This window comes from Protopterus annectens, chromosome 5.part0 (assembly GCF_019279795.1).
Source record: "Protopterus annectens isolate FY-2018-M chromosome 5.part0, PAN1.0, whole genome shotgun sequence".
Classification (NCBI taxonomy): Eukaryota; Metazoa; Chordata; order Ceratodontiformes; family Protopteridae; genus Protopterus; species Protopterus annectens.
Window position 1 is genome coordinate 491,144,775 of NC_056735.1, and position 20,067 is coordinate 491,164,841.

Below are 20,067 nucleotides of genomic sequence, written 5' to 3' on the forward strand. Positions count from 1 at the left end.
GTTGACTGTTCTTTATTAGAATAGGAAAGGTTAGAAGAAGACAATGATTCAGAAGAAATACAATCATATGTAACAGGATGTTTTGATGGAGAAAGCATTATGGGGACATAAATGGAGAAGAAAATGTAAGTATGGAAAAAGATGATGAGAATGAGATAGAAAATGTTTTGCAATCCAAAATCATAAAAAAGACATGAAGAAGAAGTAGAGCAATGTAGTAACAGAATGAGAGATGTTGAAAGACAACTGTATGAAAAAGTAGATAAAAGTTAAAAATGTCTTGTTTAGACAAAGCTATTCTTTAAAAGAAAAAGGAGGATGTTTCTCCATTTTTGGGAAAACAGATAAATATAAGTGAAGGAAGAAATGATGCAGTGTTTCATGAGGAAAGAAATATTATATATAGACAGAGAGAAATAATGGAAATTGTGGAAAATTTGTGAGTAGAATGTGTGAAAAGGAGATAGTACAAGAAAAAGTATGGATTGTAAAAAACAATGCCTGAAAACATATTCTCTCATAAAGGAGATCACTGTAAGAGAAACTGAAGAAATAAAAGAAGGAAGGGAAGAACCAGCACCAGGAATAGATGGCTTTGGTTATGAATAGTATAAAGAGACAAATGAAAATGAGAAATTAATATTCTGCAAAATATTAAAATGAATGGATAGAGAAAGAAATAACAGATGAAGAAATACATAGTGGAATAATTAAGTTTACATGGAAAATTGGAGACTGATAATGCTGGGAAACACAGATTATATTTTTTTATGAAAATAATACAAAAAAAGATGCAGAAGCTTTTGAATTAAGTCACAGGACAGTGGGTTTTCAGAATCAAAGAGAGAGAAGATAAGGGAACTTTAATAATAGTAAAAGAAGTAACGAATATTATTTTGAACAAAAATAAGGAAGTAAGGCTAGTGGCATGATGTGGCTAAATCATTTGATAAGATTAGTAATGCAGTGTTACAGAAGATTCTAGAGAAATACAGGATAGGGGAAAATATTTTAAATGTTATAAAAAATGCTGTGAAATGTCATGGTTGAAAGTTATGGTAAATAGATGGATGGGAGAAAAGATAAAAATTATGAGAGGCATTAAACAAGGAATTTCTTTAAGTGTGTGGTTATTTGTACTAGCAATGAATAAAATAATAAAAACATGTATGTGTAAAATGAACAAAACAAAATGAGAGATGGGAAATTAAGTTATAATACTAATTTGTCTATCATATGCAGATGATTTAGTGACTGTGGCAAAAAATAAGATAGGGATAAGTGAAATTATGCTACGAATGGAGGAATTATTAAAGAAGGCTGGTTTACAGTTATACAAGGCAAAGTCAAATGGTTTGGTGAAACTAAGAAAACAGGTGGAATATATTATACTAGGAAGGAAATAAGTATATTAGGAGTGAAATTTGGAGGGTATGAAGATTTAATAGAACATTAGAAAATAATGTTGGAAGAAATAAAAAATACTATCACAGTAGAGACGTTTTAATCTATAATTTAACAAAAATGTGTTATGTTAAATATTTACATATAAGGAAAAATTGCATATTAAGAAGACTGTACATGTTTCCAGCTAAGATATACTAGAAATATCTGTTTTAATTTTATTTGGGGATCAGAACTGACTTTAGTGAAAAGAGGGGTGATATACAATATAAAAGAAGAAGAAAGGTTGATGTATAGTGGACTTAGCATCAGTGTTTTTTTCTGAGTAATACAGAAGGTGAAAGACAACAGAAATGCAAATGATTTGGAGACTGTTACATGTAGATGAAGAAGTATGGCAATATGAAGGAAGGAACAGTGGTAAACAAGAAAAAAATAGAAGGAAAACAACATGAGAATAAAATACAATTATGAAAGTGAAAATTAATAATACTGAAAAAAAAGAAAAATATGGTATAACAAAAATATGCAGAAATTGTGTACAGTATATCCTTGACAGGAATTAAAAGAATATGTTAACTGTGATAAAAAAAATAGAAAGAAAATGTCTGAGAATTTTTATGAAGCAAGAGATTTTCTGTGGAGAATTTTGTTGGATAAGTTACCAGTTAAAAGAAATTTAAAATGTAAGGTACTGTAAGAAAGGACATGTAAGAAGTATAACGAAAAAGAAACAACAAAACATTGTTTTGCATTTAAAAAATAAATATTTTTTGGGAAAAGTTTTAAAAGAAAATATGAATGGGAAGGATTTAAAAAATATAATAAGGGATATTACATTATATGGAAAAGGAAAAAGAAAAAAATGTGAAATTAAGAAATGGGATAGAATACTGATTTTAGCAGTCTGGAGAATATGAGAACAAAGATGTGATAGATTATTGTATAATAAAAAGAGATTATTAGGATGTGCTAGATGAAATAAAAAGATGGTTGTGGAAGTAAGGATGAGGATAGATAAAGAAAAGTTAAGAAATTGTTGATGTTGGCTAAAAAGTGTTTTTTTTTTCATCAAATGATGAAAGTCGAAATAATTGTTTTCTGTGTGCATTAAATGTTAAGGTTTTAAAAATAATATGTTATGAATATGAATGCATAAATAATGCAAATATGTGTAAATAATAAAAGATTCAAATAAATACACCCCTTCTCTTTGAATAAGCAAAAGAAATAAAGGATTTGGGGATGTAGTAAAAGCTGAAAGAATTTATTTCACAAGAAGAGAAATTTTTGTGTTATGGATAAGATTTGTGAGATATCAAGTGGTTGAAAAACAGTAGAAGAGTGAGAAAATAAGGAAATTAAAAGAATGGTGGAAGGTGTTTCAATTATCATTACAAAGGCCTATATGTTGCATACATTTGTGTAAGGGAAACTAGCTTTTATAGGCGGGGTGTACATATTGTATGGAGAAGGAATTATTGCAAATTGTTTTTGTTTAGTTTGGGGATTGAGACTAAATCTTATGAAAAGAGGAACAGTATATAATGAGAAGCAATATGTTGGGGTTGGTTTAGTGAATCCTAAAACATTTTTGGCTTCAATTCATTTTGGGTGGTATTGAAGGTTATGCATGAAAAAAGTAATACAATTTTAGGGGTGCTATTGTTTAAAAAGTATGAAATGATTTGAGAAGGACAAGTCAAAAGAAAAGAAAAAGAGAAGTAGAAAATAAGGTATAAAAAGAACTGAAAATATGAAGCATTACATTAAGTGATTTAAAATTCTTTAGGAAAATGTATGAGAAAATAATGGAGTATTTTTATCCTTATCCATTGGAAAAGGGAATGAATGATGTAAACAAATATGATTAAAGTTAGGCAAAAAAGATTTGAGATATTTTATGAGGGGTATAGATATCTTGTGGAGAATGATGTTTGATTGCTTGCTTGCTAAAGAATAAGTAATATTTGCGGTATCCCCAAAGTCTCAAACAATCCACTAAACAAGTATAGTGGGTCCAAAAACAAAGCAGTAAAAGAAACTTCTCTGTGTTAAGATTTTCAATTCATATATATCTAGTTAATCACTGTATATTAGTAAGATCCGATAATGGTTGTAGAAGTAGCAAACTTAAACTTGTCCTAAGTCACAAAATAATAAAAAATATAATTTGAAATATTTTACAGAATTACTAAGTATTCAGAAGTAATGAAGCAGGGTAGATAGTCTGTTTCATGTAAAAAATCCTTGATTAAGCACACAGACAAGCAATCCAAATAAAACAAAAATAACAGACTAATGGTTTCAAACTATATATATATATACTTTTATCAGGTATGGGACTGGTTTATTGTGCTGTAAAACATGGTGTATTGGTATACATGTTAACAAATTCACATCCCTTCCCCTATCAGTGTGACATTCAAGTTGGCCCTGCTCTACTTAGTAGCTATCATAATAATATAACCATTATGTACTTTAAATAAAATTAATAATAACGTGGTGCCTCTTATTAATCAGATTAGACCATTTGGCAATCTAAAAATATATATAAATGTATACATATACATTTTGCATGCAAAAAAATCCATTGTGCAAACCATATTCTGTTTCCCTAACCTATTGTTAACAAAGATCGCTTTCTTCCTTCTAGACTTTTTCAGGTCTGTATACCAGAACTCTAAAAAACTATCTATAAAATATTATTGTATAATTAGGTAGTATTGTTGTACACCTCTATTAAAAATTATTTACCACAGTATTTAAAATCAACTGGAAGAATAAAATAAAATAAAATTAGTCATGTAAACAATGTGGCAATGTTCTAAGTTCCAGTATACTTTTAAGTGAACAGTAGTAATTTATTCAAGGCTTCCTGAAAGATTCTCCTTCAAGATCATCCATGTCTATGCAATTCAGTATCTGGAACTTAAAACCTGTATGTCTTTTATGCAGAGCAAGGTGTTTGGCTAGTGCATTATTTTTACATCCATATTGGATTTCTACCAGCTGAAATGAAATCCTACACTTAAGTTTAATTACAGTCTTGCCCACATAAAATGCATCAGATTCATTGCACTGTGCCCTGCAAATTGTTTTGTAGTGTTACAGTCACCCCCTGCAATGGTCTTAATGATTTTCTCTAACTATACCTGCAGCCAGACCATCCAGCTATCAGGTTTTTCCTCTCACAAAACAGGTTGAAAATAATTTTACAATCCCTAAAAATACACAAGGAACTCAAGTTTTACCTGAAAGAGAAAAACGAACTTTGGAAAATGGAACAATTGTTTGCCTCCTTCACTGAAAATATAAAGGGCAGCCATTGATGAAACAAACCATTTCCAGGTAGCTCTGTCATTGCATTCACTTCTGCTACCACAGTAAAGTCTGCAGCCTGTCTAGTTCAGTGAAAGCTCCTTGTAGCAGGTTAATAGCCACAACAATGTTTTTTGTGTGAGAGACAAATGCCAAATTTTTCCAGAAGGTAGCTGCTAGGCTCTCCATCCACACTTTACCAAGAATTACAAGTTAGATACATGGCCCAGGGCTAGAATAGGATTTGCAAAGGCTGTCCTCCAAGGCATCCTTTGCAATGCCATACAAGCTATTTCCTCACCCAACCTGTCTAAGTCATGGGAGTCATTTCAGAAGTAATGAAAACTGAAACAGTGATCCAATAAAGAGCATAGCTGAGTTGTGTAGACACATTGCCATAATAGTAGATGTTCAGATAGATCACTGTTTGCATTGCCTATCACCTCTCACCCTCCCCCATTTGGATCCTGCCTCTTCCCTCTTGGCAGTGGTTAGACTCCCCTTTACTTTCTCTATGACTATTACACCTCTTTTCCCACACCTTGCTTAGACTAAGGTAGATTTGTGAACATAGGTAAGGAGTTATCTAAACACAGCATGCATAGATAATCATGATCTCTTCACCTAGACTCTGACAGGGACCTGTCACTTTTTACATTCACCTTGGCCTGGGGATGTAGATCTTCAAATTACAGACAAAGAGGGAGGCAAGATACCAGTGACAATGGCCCAAATGTTTGCCCCTCTTATACCATCATGTTCTGGCATGCCTACAGATGGGCATGCATAGCATGGGGGAAGGAACCTGAGCTGTTGAAGACTGGGTGGGTGGGTGGGTGGATGGATGGATGGATGGATGGATGGAGGGAAAGTAATGAATACTGCAACAGTTATCTATTTGAGATTTAGTATCATGGTTAGTTTAGCTGTACCTTCTATCTGGTATATTCTGTAAATAGATCAAAATAGAGATAATTTCATAAGTTTGCACATGTTGACTAGTCTCCTTTTCTACATACTGTAGGAAAACTAGATTAATCTAGTAGGAATGATTTGTGGGCTGCACATAAATAATGCATAATAATGTGTACAAAGTACAAAAACATGTAGTCTGCATCATAATTTTGATGATACAGTAACTAAATTTAATTTATTATATAGCTGCTGTATATTTTAAGCTTTCGTTTTATTGATATAGCTGTACTTTATATTCAGATATTATGACATCTCTTATGACTTTATTATTCTTTATGTTTCTCTGTGTCACAGCTGTAAAGAGTTATTGGATCAGTTCACCTACCCATTTAACAATATATAAACAGATAAGCACTAAAATGTAAATGTAAAATGTAATCACTATGATGAACATAAATTGCACTTCACAATCATTAGTATAAGTTCCAGAATTTTAGCTTATGAAAATGAAATTTCATCTTAAATAATTGTAAATCAGTATTTTAGTTATTATGGATGACTCCTAGACTAAATAACCCCACAAAATGGCTCATGACTTGTTGTCATTTTATTCCTTTTGACAGAACCTCATTTTAAATGCCTACTAATTTGGATGGATGTGAAACTCACTACCACACATTTATCTACTAAAGACTAATCTCAACAAAAGAAATCAAGATTGCATACAACATCACCAGGTTTCTCATACATATGGCATGTGTTTTTCTTGGCAAAATGTTCTTCACAACACTGATCGAATATGACTTATTCTTACTTAGTCTTGCATTTAATACTGTCTTATTCATAGGTTCATAGGTTCATAGGTGTGTACTAAGCTAATGGCCCTGGAGCCTTTACAAGCCTAGCCCATAGGATTACTCTGGCTTCGTGCCACCCGACCTTAGTTTCCAGTGCCTATGTCGAGTAGAGATTGATCCCCAGGTTGAATTTTCTATTTCCCATCCACTCATCAAGATTTCTGTTAAAGACGGCCAGTGAGGTGCTCTGTTTGACATGTATGGTAAGTCTGTTCCATAGCATGGGCAGTCTCTGGGTTATGAACATGTCCCTTCAGAATGTTCTGTTGATTGTGGTAATGAGGTTGAGGCTTCTGGAGCGTGTGGTGTGAGGGATTGGTATTTCTTTAGATGTAGCATTTCTAACACATCTGGGTCAGACATGGCTTTGTAAGTCAAGCAGAGATCACCTCTAAGTAGGAGATATGAGACAGAGAATAGTTGGAGTTTTATGAGTCTGTCCATATAGGACAAGTGTTTAAGGCCTAGGATCCTCTTTGTGAGGTACTTTTGTGGCCTCTCCAGTTGTTGCATGTGTCTAGTGAGGTACACGCCAAATGGGTCATTATACTCGATGACTGGCCTAATGAGGGAAGAGTAAAGGGAGACAATGACCTCTTTTTTCCTGGATGTAAACCCTTAGTAATGTGATGTGCCACATAGAAGGACTTTCTGACCACAGTGGCAATGTGGTGCTCAAAAGAGAGGTTGCTGTCAACCTGTGTTCCCAGATCTCTTATTTCTTTGTTCAATGGACTACCATCGATGTGGTAATTCATGGGAACCGTTTTTTTCCCAAAGGGAATGACCACACATTTTTTGGCATTGAGCTTAAGGCCATGGTTCTTACACCAGTCGTTGGTCTCAGTGAGCCCTTTCTGTAGGATGTCAACATCACTTGGGGAGTTAATAATAACTCCCAACTTGCAATCATCTGCAAACTTTGTCAGTCAGTGTCCCTTCATGTTGGCCTGGACTTCAGTACATGCATCATAAAATAGAGCATTCATTGTTCATTTTTCCACATCCAAACTACTGTTGCCTAGCACTCAGAATAATAAAATGGATTCCCTCTCAGTACTGGCCAAACTGGCACTATTTAACTTATATTTTAACTTTTATATCTTAATCACAATCCCCTTGTTCACACTCTGACTGTAACCCATTTCCCTAAAGAAACGAAATCTCCTATAAGATATAACATAACAGAAAAAGAAACCTGGTTTAAGGCTCCAGAGAGCACCCCAGCACTACCAGGCTGTAACTCATGCCATACTTTTTGGCCACAGAACCCAGACTGAAACACAAAAGGCAGTGGGTGTATCCATATTCATCAAGGATACCCACATCTCCAGGTTATTGGTGCAGCACAATGCCTCAGAGATGATCCATGTGCAACTAACAATGGGCAAAACTGCAATTCAAATTGTAGCTTGATACAGATCACCCACCATGACCCAGGACCCCCTTTCCGCATTTCTGGAGACACTGTAAAATATGAAGGTCCTACCAATTGCCCTAATGTTGGGTGATTTCAATTAACCAAACATTAACTGGGAGAACTATTCAAGTACCAACTCCCTTGCCCAACGCTTCCTAGCATTTATAAACTCGAACGCCTTGGATTATCTGGTCAACACCCCACCAGAGGTGACAACATATTGGACCTGGTTATCACCAACATGGGCAACCAGTGTTCTACACTGGAGGTCAACCCCTTGCTGGTTAGATAAGACCATAGACTAATCACTGTGGATATCCACATTCCGTCCCCACCCCTAATCAAGGAAACCACAGTGAAAAACTTTTCAAAAGCAAACTTCACGTTACTTAAGACCGAAGTGGAAAGTTTCACAGCCCCCATGCTAAAGGACAATGCTGTCCAAGCTGCTGAATCCCTTACAAAGGCACTGTATGATCATCTGCAAGAATGCATGGATTGTGCTATCCCAAGCAAAACCAAGACTCACTCCTCCAAGAAAAGGAAACCAGTCTGGTGGACCCCTGCCTTAAACAAGCTATACAATAGAAGGAGGAAACTAGTATAGAAAACATCCCTGATCAGTATCAGCAAGAAACTATGATTCCTCATAAAATCATCCAAGGCTAGCTTTGAAAGAAAAATTGCCAAGGACTCCAGAGATAACCACAAAACGTTCTTTAGCTATGTCAAGAACCTAAGTGGAAACTTTCAGATCTGCTCTGAGTTAGTGGAGAATGGCACAAAATACACTGAACTGACTGATATTGCCAACATTCTGGCAGACAGGTTTAGTGCAAACTTCACCCCTAAAGGGCCCATAACCATACCAGAAGAATGTAGAGCCCCGGCAATCACTGACACACAGGTTAAACCAGCCCTATCCAAAGCCAAAAACACAGCTTCAGTGGGACCGGACAGTGTCCCAGGCTGTGTCTTACATGAACTCTAAAATGAACTAACCCCTCACCTAAACACACTGTTCAAACTAAGTCTCTCTACAGGCTACATACCCACAGAGTGGCGCACAGCAACACTTATCTGGCTCCACAACGGTGGAGCCACAACGGACCTCGGGAACTATCACCCTATAAGTCTGACTAGCCTGGTCTGCAAGGCTATGGAGCACATCATCATGGAACTCATTAACAGAGACATTGGGAACCTCCAAACATTGGACCCTACCCAGTTTGGCTTTGTTAAGGGCAGATCATGCCTCCTAAACCTGGTGGACTTCTTTGAGACAGTTACCAAGGCTTTAGATGAGGGAAAGGAGATCCACACAACCTACCTACACCTCGCAAATGCTTTCAACACCATTCCCCATGCTGGTATTATAGACAAGCTCACCAGCCTGAATATAAATCCCTACATCATGAGATGGGTTGCCAATTGGCTCATGGATAGAGCCCACACAGTACTAGTTGCAGGCTCTAGGTCCGACTCTAAACCGGTTACAAGTGGCACCCCCCAGAGCTCAGTCTTGGGATCTCTCCTATTCGGTATATACTTCTCAGAGGTACAGGCAAGCACAGGAGGACTATGGCTGACCAATTTCACAGATGACTGCAAACTGGGGGCCATAATTGACTCTCCGGCTGATACAGACATCCTCCAGAAGGGTCTCACTGAGACGGATACCTGGTGTCAAAATCATGGCCTCAAGCTAAATGCCAAAAAGTGCATAGTCATCCCCTTTGGAAAAAACAAAGTACCCGCGAACTACCACATATGTGGTAGTCCCCTAAATACAGAAAATGAAATAAGGGATCTGGGGACCCAAGTAGATAGTAATCTCTCCTTTGATAATCATATTGCCAAGGTGGTTAGAAAATCCTTCTATGTGGCCCACCTAATCACAAAAGGGTTTGCATCTAGAACAAAAGAGTTTATTGTTCCCCTTTACTCATTACTCATCAGACCCATCATAAAGTACAACGCCCCATTTGGGATGTACCTTACAATACACCTGCAACAGCTGGAAAGACCACAGAAGTACCTCACCAAGAGGATTACTGGCCTCAAACAGATGCCCTATGCAGCCCGACTGAAGAAACTCCAGCTGTATTCGGTTGCATACCGCCTACTCAGAGGTGATCTCTGCCTGACATACAAGGCCATGTCCAGGACATGCTCCACCTAAAAAAAAAAAAAAAAAAACAAATCCCTGAGAGCCACACGCTCTAGGGATCTAAACCTCACCATAACGATAAATAGGACTTGCTAGAGGGATAGATTCCTGTACCAGAGATTCCCCATGCTTTGGAACAGGATTTCAATCTACATTAGGCAGAGCCCCTCACTAAAACTCTTCAAGAGAAACCTTGCCAAGTGGATCAGAAACAGAAAATTTACCCTGGGGATCACTGCAGTGGCTTTGCTGGACAGAGGCACAGGGAACTAATGGCTCTGCTGGACAGAGGCACAGGGAATTAATCTAAGGGGGCGGCGAAAGCTAACATATTCTGGCTAGGCTTACATATGCCCTCGGGCAGAGTAGTACTTACCTATGAACCTATGAACTCTTTATGCACACCACTACACAAGCTTTGTACCACTGCAAAATCTTTTTCAATCTTTATGCCCTTAATTTGAAACACCCTACCCCCTGAAATTAGGTCCCCCAAAGAATTAACTAATTTTCCTTCAAGGTAAGGAAATTTCTTTAGCCCAGTATCTCTCTTCCCTAGCCATTCATTGTCACTTTGTTCTCTAGAGTTTACCACAATTGCACTTATATACCTAACATTTATGTTACCAGCATGGTTTTCAAATGTGGCAATAGCAGGAGGAGAAGTTGGATGGTGCAGTGGTACAGTGGTTTGCATTGTCAACTCACAGCTAGAGGTTCTGTAGTTCAATTTTTAGCTTGGGTGCCTTCTGTGTGGAGTCTGCATGTCCTTCCTGTGTTCATGTGGGTTTCCTCCAGGTGCTGTAGTTTCCTCCCAAGTCATAAAGACATGCTTCTGGAGCATTTCTCCCTGGGCCTCTGCTGAAAATTGGCTCATTCCAAGTTGGAATTTCCCAGTAATCAAATGTAAATTAAAATAAATAAGTAGTAGAAAGAAACCTACCAGCACATTAGTAACTAATTTAATAAGAATTACTTCCTGTCTTTTGTCAGCTTTCAGTTTGTAATTGAACTATTATTGGTGTGTTTGATTATACATTATTCATACTTTTACATTGTGTTTTTATTATGAAAGCATGCCTAAGAATGGATTGCAAGCTCCAGATCACCGATTGCATTACGAAATATGACAATACCTATTACAAATAGGGCAGAGATAAATGTAATATAGCTGTGAATGGCTTTGGTGAACTTTCCAGAACTTTTAGAAACATCTGTATGTGTTTTCACATTGCATAATTACATAAAATGCACGCAGTAGTTACCTTAATCTGAATATCTTTCATTTAATGCATCTGCAGTCTAAATCACTTTAACTTACATTGCAGACCGCAGCCACTCTGAGCTGGATTTGACCGCTGCCTGTTCAGAAAAGAATGAAGATACCATAAGTCAGAGAAGCATATCTGTTCCAGAGAATTTAAATAATGAAGTGGTAAGTTGCTGAAATGAGTTGTAGTATAATACAGTATTAATTTAAAGCCAAATATGAAAAGACTTGTTTTTCAGGCTGGTGTAAAACCTTTCAGAATTGCAAATTGCAGAAGTGAAAGTCAAAAACACTGAAGCCAGCTCCGTAAGGTAGACATTTCAAAGCCACTTTCTCATATCTAGCTGAATGTTTTAAAGGAGAAAATTAATTCAGTGCAGATTGAAGTGTAGGCTCCTAAAATAGTTATTCGGGTATTCAATGGGCTAAATGATTTTTTTAATAAGAAGGTTACTTGTGTAGTCCTTCATTAAATGTTTATGTTGACTATATCCATTTGAACAGTAGATTGTTATAAGTCCCAAATCCTAGGGAGAAAAAGTGCCTCCAATCTTTACATGATGCGATAACATTGGATATTGTACATACTCTACAGATTTTTGAACTTGGCCACTGTCAGGTACCATGTTTATTGGGAAGATTTTTTTTACTGGCAGAGATACAAGAAATGGAAATATGTGTGGAAACTCTTTTTTCAACTCAAACACAAAAATCGGTTAAAAATGGTAGGAGGCATTTCCTGTCTGCTGGTAACATTAATAAATAGACCAAATATGTGATTAAGAACATAAGTAAACTACATAGAAAACTGAAAGTAGGATAAAATAGATCCATAAAAGCTAAAACAAACAAATTACATCAAATTATTAAATTTAGTCCAAAGCATGAGAAACAAAAATACAGTAAAGAGCTTCTAAGATATATAACTATATAATAAAAAACATTTTCTTTAAAAAAATCAGGAAAGGGGAAAGAACCAGGCTTTCTGGATGATTAGTTTATGAGGTTGAAATTGGCATTGCGTAATTATTTCAGCAAACAAACAATCCAAAAATCAACGAACAACGGACTGAACCAAGAAGTTTAATTGCAAAATTTAAAAACCACAATTCGAATAAGCGCTTTCGTTTGGCGCCTGCCAAACTTTTTCAAACAGTGATACATCACTTCCTGTAACTTAAATAATATTTTCCCCGTGTTGTAAGCAATGATGGTTAATTACAAAAAGTCTAATTTAAAAATACAACAGTAAAGTAAATCATAAACCTAAGAAACAATAGCAAAATACATCAGCACATATTTTTAAAAATGTTCAATAAATATATGTACTATTACACCAAAAACATTTCATGAACTCCAAGGACTCAAAACCTATCCATCGTAAATATAAGAAGAAAATAAAATAAAATGAAAGATAGTGATGAAACCAAGTATTTGATAACCATTTGTGCAACATTTATACCAATAGCTTTTAAAATTCAACATTCGCATAACTCGATCAATCCGAGTGCCTGTATGCATCAAAATAAAGTTTTATAAAATAGTTGTTTAGATAATCTCAACTCCATAAAAAAAACGTTCAAAAAACTTTTAATCCGCCAATTCATAAAATTCATATCCATAATACTATACTTTACCGTGAGTGTTAACCTGTCAACTCAATTCCTTTAACTTCGTCAAATCATCAAATGAACAACATATTTTAATTGTATGAAAACCTACACTAGGCTTGTATATATATATATATATATATATATATATATATATATATATATATATATATATAAATATATATATAAGTTTTTTTGAATGGGTTTTTTATGGAGTTGAGATTATCCAAACAACTATTTTATAAAACTTTATTTTGATGCATACAGGCACTCGGATTGATCAAGTTATCCGAATGTTGAATTTTAAAGCTACGGGTATAAATGTTGCACAAATGGTTATCAAATACTTGGTTCCATCATTATTTTTCATTTTATTTTATTTTATTCTCATATTTACGATGGATAGGTTTTGAGTCCTTGGAGTTCATGAAATGTTTTTGGTGTAATGGTACATATATTTATTGAACATTTAAAAAATATGTGCTGATGTATTTTGTTATTGTTTCTTAGGTTTATGATTTACTTTACTGTTGTATTTTTTAAATTAGACTTTTTGTAATTAACCATCATTGCTTACATCACAGGGGAAATATTACTTAAGTTACAGGAAGTGATGTATCACTGTTTGAAAAAGTTTGGCAGGCGCCAAACGAAAGCGCTTATTCGAATTGTGGTTTTTAAATTTTGCAATTAAACTTCTTGGTCCAGTCCGTTGTTTGTTGATTTTTGGATTGCGTAATTATTTACAGGTTACTTTGTTACCTCCTATGGGGTTAAAAGCTCTGCCCTAAATATGCTCACTGAGAATATAACAGATGTAGCCAGTTATGATGTAATAGATAGGGGAATTAATACAGTATTTTTTAGGATGGAATATAACAACATCTCCATATGTATTACAAATAGAGATTTAATTTTACGGCATGTCCTGGCAACTTTGGAACCAAATTTTAGTGTGTGTTATAAAAATGCAGTGATCCAAAACAATTTGAAGTTATATTAAAGTAACTCAAGAGAAAAAGTAAATAACTATAGGCCTGTTAGTGTTTTGAGCAACTCAGCGAAGGCTATGGAGGTGGTAGTCTTAAAAGAATTACTGGAAAAAGTAAGGAAAACAGGCCTATTCAATATTTAGCAACATACATACACCAATAAGAGATAAGTCACAACATACAATCATTTATTTTACAGCAGTGCAATTACAGCAACAGAAGCAAACATTAAGATAGAGGAAGTATTCATCACCTTTACAGTGACATTTGATAGAGTTAATAATAACTGTTGATTGAAAGGCTATTTAGGATGGGTATATGGGTAGCTTTGGTTAGATAGATACCATCATGGATATACAATAGAAAGTGGCAAAGTCAGTATAAATCTTGCTACAACAACATAACAAGATGTGTTAGTGGGGTGCTGCAAGGATCGATCTTGGGGCCCAACCTTTTCAGCTTGCACACCTGTGGTATGACATTTCATCAGGTATCTTCTACTATCTGTACGCTGTCAATTTAAAATTAGACAATAAGTAAGGATAACCAGGAAAAATGTCAATAATCCTTAAAAGAACAGTGAAAATTATATGATAATTAATATACATAAAAGTAAGCCAATGACCTTCAATTCTTCATATTAGCAATATGATTATAAAGAGTGTTATAAGGACTTCAAATATATAGTTTACTTTAAGGGTTGTGGTTTCTGGGTGGATGATGAACTCATTTTTGACTGCTACATAAATAACATTGAAAACAAATGAACAAAAATTGTAGGTTTTGTCAGAACATTTATTAAATGTAGGACATTGGTGCTATGTCACATACTTATAATAGCATATTAAGACCAAAAACTGAATTCAACAACTGTGTATGGTTCCCATGTAAAAGATTAGACTAGAAAGAGCACAGAGGAAACATACTACGCTGATAAAGGTTTCAAAGTGATGTTTTATATGGAGAGGTTGCTATATTTGGGTCTGTTTTTAATGAACTTGATACAGGCCTATGAATCTGGTAGTATCCATTCCTGTGGAAGAACCCAAGCCTGAAAGAAGAGGGAATACTGAGCATATTAAATTTTTAAGAACATTTAGGAAGAACCGCAAAACTGTAAACTGTTCCTTAATTGTAAGAAGGTAACATTTTCCATGAGTGTTTTACATATGCTGAAGAGTGAGCAAAACCGGAACAGTAGATGTTAGTCCTGAGCTGAGGCAGCAAGTGAAAAGGCTGATGCTGTTTGGCTAGTAGCAGAGGCAATCAGGACCACCAAAGGAGAGGTGAGTATCAGCCAGTAAACATTTTTGGTCATAGTATATTCTTCAGGACAGATAGAAGCAAAGAAGGGGCTACAGGACTAATCCATGTTCTAATGGAAAGAGAAATAACCCTTTTGATCCATTGCACTCACTGTATAAGGAGAAAAAACATAGAAATGAAGTAGGCTGCCTTATTTCAGAATTTGTGTGAAATGGATCCAAAAGTATATAGAAATAATAAGTAATATGAAACCAGAGGTAAGATAGTTGTGTTTTTGGGTTGTGTTAGCTGTGTACCCTTTATTTGAAGGACTAGAGACTGTCAGATTGCATGACAGTAGGCATCTCAAAAAACATGACGGTGACTTTTTTCAAAATTAATGAACATATATGATCCGAGGCTTTTTGACTCATTTGTGCCTACAGCACCTTTTGTATGCAACTATTTAAGGCCCATAGCTCCTTATGTGTCCCTGACATTTCGGGGGCTGGTTTCCTTAACTAAGTGACTTACTAAATAACATTCACTCCGGAGGAGCTCTTTTGAGTGTGCACCTTTAACCCCTAGTGGGTGTGGCTTAAGCCTTTAAAAACTAAGTTATCACCTTAGAGTTCTAGAAAACTCTCATTGAAAGAGGTCAAATATCAATCATCAGTTGTGTTTGCCATCACATATGGCTCAAGACAAAATATCCTGGTACCTTGTAAGTAACATGGTTTTGGAATTATTAATGCAAATATGAACAATCCATATTTGACGCCTAGAGGAGCAGTAGGGGTTAACTACAGAAGATGCCTGGAGGAGCACTCGGCTGTAATGAGTTAAGGAAAATAACAAAAGGGCAAGGGGAAAGTAAAGGAATGACACAGAAGTTGTTAGTGTAGGAAGTCCTGCAGTGAAGATATTAATCATTATTTGCACTTGTTGTCTTTTTGTATTTATATTCCTATCTTCACAACTGAGAGAGCTCCATATTGTTGAAGGGCATGGTATAAAATGACATGGTGGGAGATAAAAAAAAATTTCATTGTCGATGTATAATACACTATACTGGAGATATTGCTAGTTGTTTGCTTGAAATGATGAAGATATGCAATATTTTCTTATATACATTAACATTTCCTAAACCAAGTGACTTGCAGACTATTGTATGGCATCAGGTGGGTTCTATATTAGAACACTGAAGTTTCAAAACTTTGAATGTTTTAATATCGACCCCTGTTCACCGAATGCTTACAACATCGAACATGCAGATTAGCGAATTTTTTCCTAGGGAAAAAATTTGCTGTTCCAAAACACATACACACAACACAAGCACACCATACAAACAGCAATCCACACACATACACCTAAAATATTACATCTAACCCTACACTAAACTGTACATACACCACTAACTATCCACTTACCTTAACCCAAACCCTAACCTTAAGGTCCGTCACTATCACACACTCACCTCACCTGCGCCATAACCCTAACTCACCTACCCCATCCCAACCCTCATGTCCAGACAGTCGCACACTTATCTGACCCGTGCCCTAACCCTAACTCACCTAACCCACCCTAACCTTCACGTCTGCACAATCGCACACATACCTAACCCGCTCCCTAACCCTAACTCAGCTAACCCGTGCCCAATTGCACACTTACCTGAACCTGACCCGTAACTTTCCACCACAGCACTGAAAATAGGAAGCGACAGAAAAGGACAACCAAATTCTTTCCCTAGGAAAAAATTTGGTTTTCTGTAGCTTTGCTATTTTCAGCATTCGCTGAATAGGGGTTGATATTAGAACATTCTAAGTTTTGAAACTTCGATGTTCTAATATAGACCCCAGAAGGTGAAACCTTAGATCATATAGATGAAAATTGTCTTTGGTAGTGCACTGTAACTTCAACATCTTGAGAGATATTCAGTGTTATTTATTTTGTTAATTATACAAATAAGCATAGCATAATTTGTCATATTTCTGTAAATATTTCAAACTTAAAAATGCATTTCTTGTTGTTCAAGAAATTGCTTTGATACTATATGTCTTGGTTCTACTGTTTCTAAGAAATGAAAAGCTGTTGGTGAAACGTATATAGAAAAAATACAATTCCAGGTTTGTGTGCATTATAATATATTATGGTACTGATGTAAGGAGCGATTGCATTATTACCAATGTAAATGTGATATCTGTACCATTTTAATACCATTTATAGTCTGCAAGATATTTATTTATATTTGTTTGTCTTATGCTTTTAACTTGATTTTTCAGAAAATGCTCTGACATATAAGGATGCAACATTCCACAGCTCAGAGGTGTTATTGAGTTAACCCATGCAAATTAGTGTCCGGATAACATAACTGTTTAGAAAGCATTCCAAAAATATTTCTGACAAATTTAAAAAAAAAATTCAAATGTATGTTTAACAATAATCCATTTCAGGGGCATGTGTTATATTACGATTTGCATGCTCAGTGACTATTTCTATGAATTATGGGAAGACTTGGCCCTGAAGTTAATGCCCAAGAGATCAGAAATTCTAACCCAGTTGGGAATAGCTGCGACCTCAGTCCATAACCTCCTGACATTACTTATTGGCATTTATTCATTTAGTCAGGTCCTGTTTCACTGAGAGCTGATAATTAAAGCTTCAGTTTATATATCTTAAATGCAGAGAATCAGAATGGCTTCAGTAAACAGGCTTGAAAGTTGGGAAATGCTAACAACACTATGGTCGTGTAACATCCCAGATAAATGTATTGAGAAACTGGATACAGGGTGCATGCCCCCCATGTAAAACAACTTTCTTATTTCAAACTTGTTCATTAAAGTCACATCAGATTATTAGGTCTTAAAAAAAGAGGACTTGGATAACTATGGTATAACCTGATTATTGCAATTGTGCCTTTTTAATAATTGACATTTGCTTGTTTCTAATATACACAGGAACAGTTCTGACAATCTCATGTCATTTAATTTAGCCTTTCTCTATTCCACTTCTGTTGTAAATATTATTTTTTTTCTTTTCTGAATGGTTTAGCATTGACTTGTTTATATTATTTTTATTGTAAGATATTCATAGACGATATGGATGGTGTCATAATTCAAAATGTTTTCAGTAATGGTTTGTATGATTTCAAACATAGCATTTGTTGATTTGTACTTCAAAAGGATATAAAGTATGACATCAAAATATTCTGCAACAGTCATTGTGTAAAATGGAAAATAAAGCAAGCTAATACAAAACCACATAGCCAAAACAAAGAAGTCTAAAAAAGCTTAAGCTGACCCCTGCATCCCTGAAATGGAAGCTGGTACACTCTGCAATAACACCTTCTGAATTCCTAATATGATATTGAAAGAGGATGACATATGTTTACAGTTATTACGAGAGAAATAAAGTAATTTGAAAAAGTGGGAGAATAATCTAGACTTAACTGTTTTTATACCTTGCATCCCTGTAAACTACCAACAGCAACTTTTAAATTTGTAATGTAAACACCAACAGATGTGCATCTGTTCTTGTTTATATGAATACAGGAATTAAGGCAGAGATTCGGTTCTGCTGAAGAAGCATTTCTGCAGCAGTCATTGAAGGATTTACTCTTGGTAGGATGCTTAATTAGTAAATAGAAACTTGGTACTAATTTGAATGAAATATGCATATCAGGGAATCCGTTAGCTGATCAAAATCCAATTGATTGAACTCTAAATTGTCAAAGACAGTTCATCAATATTGATTGAGTGAACAGCATCAGACTTGCCCCCAGAGAGACTCATGTTAAAATATGGCCACAAGATATCCTCTTGCTGAGTACGGAACATGCCCTTGTGCAGAACTGGTTGTATAGTCAAGTTCCAGAGATGTTGCTCGTAGGGGGTTTGGTCATAATTTATCAGTAAATAGTAGTTCATTGAACTGCAGTTTGACCATGGCATGTCTGATAGTATACAATTATCAGCATTTTAAAAATGTTTTAAGTTATTCATATTTTCATCAGATTATGTTTGTGATAGGTTGTGTTTTATTTTACTTTACTTTATGTAGTCTGTTAAATGGTGTGGCAGACTGATCCAGCAGGACCATTTTTGCCAAAAGCACAGACAAACAATATTTACACACAACTGAACAGATACATTACATATCTAGACAAAAAATAACAAGAAAACAAATGCAGAATATGAAATAGGATGCATAAAATCCTACAGACTGTAGAAATATATGAACATAGACAAAGTACCTTTAACTCCTGGGGGCATAACAATGTATTTAATATCCCTTTGTATATTGTATGTCATTGGAACAGGAGATGCAAGTGTTTATTTACAGTAATTATAGAGAGTGGATTATATGAAGAATGTGAATTACAAGTAGTATGTGTATAAGAGTAGTAACCAACGTTGTTGGGAATTATGTCATTGATGCTTTTCTAGGGGATAAGCATCTAGCTGTTTTTATAGGTGATGTAGTAAGTTTGTCCCATATTCTTGTTGATGCTACAGAGTTGGTTGTCAGTGGCCCATTGCAAAATGTTTCTTTTGGATATGTGTAGGGAAGAGGATGGTGCCAACAATGGAAATATTGCAGTGACTGTTTTTCACACTAATCCAAACCAGACCAAACCAATGTTAATTCTAAGAAGGTGTGCTTTTTAAACAGATCAATTATAAAGCATTTTTGCTCTGTTATAAGTGGTTATGAGTATTCTGTGTGGTGTCCATATGCTATGAAGACTGTAGAGCCTGTAAGTCAGGAGCACAGGTGTTCTGACTACTTCATCACTTCTATTGCAAGGGTGACTGATCTCTGATGCACAGGTCGGATATTGAGATGCCAACAGCTGCCATACTG

The 20,067-nt window shown here is 35.4% G+C and overlaps 1 protein-coding gene across 7 annotated transcripts in view; it reads left to right on the forward strand.

Moving 5' to 3' along the window:
• Positions 1–20,067, forward strand: part of SYTL5 (synaptotagmin like 5) — a 2,413,062-nt gene that overhangs the window by 1,953,620 nt on the left and 439,375 nt on the right. For all 7 annotated transcript variants that reach the window (XM_044072411.1, XM_044072417.1, XM_044072414.1 and 4 more), the window contains one exon: positions 11,416–11,522. In XM_044072411.1, coding sequence (XP_043928346.1) covers positions 11,416–11,522 — 107 coding nt within the window. The remainder of the gene's footprint in view (positions 1–11,415; positions 11,523–20,067) is intronic.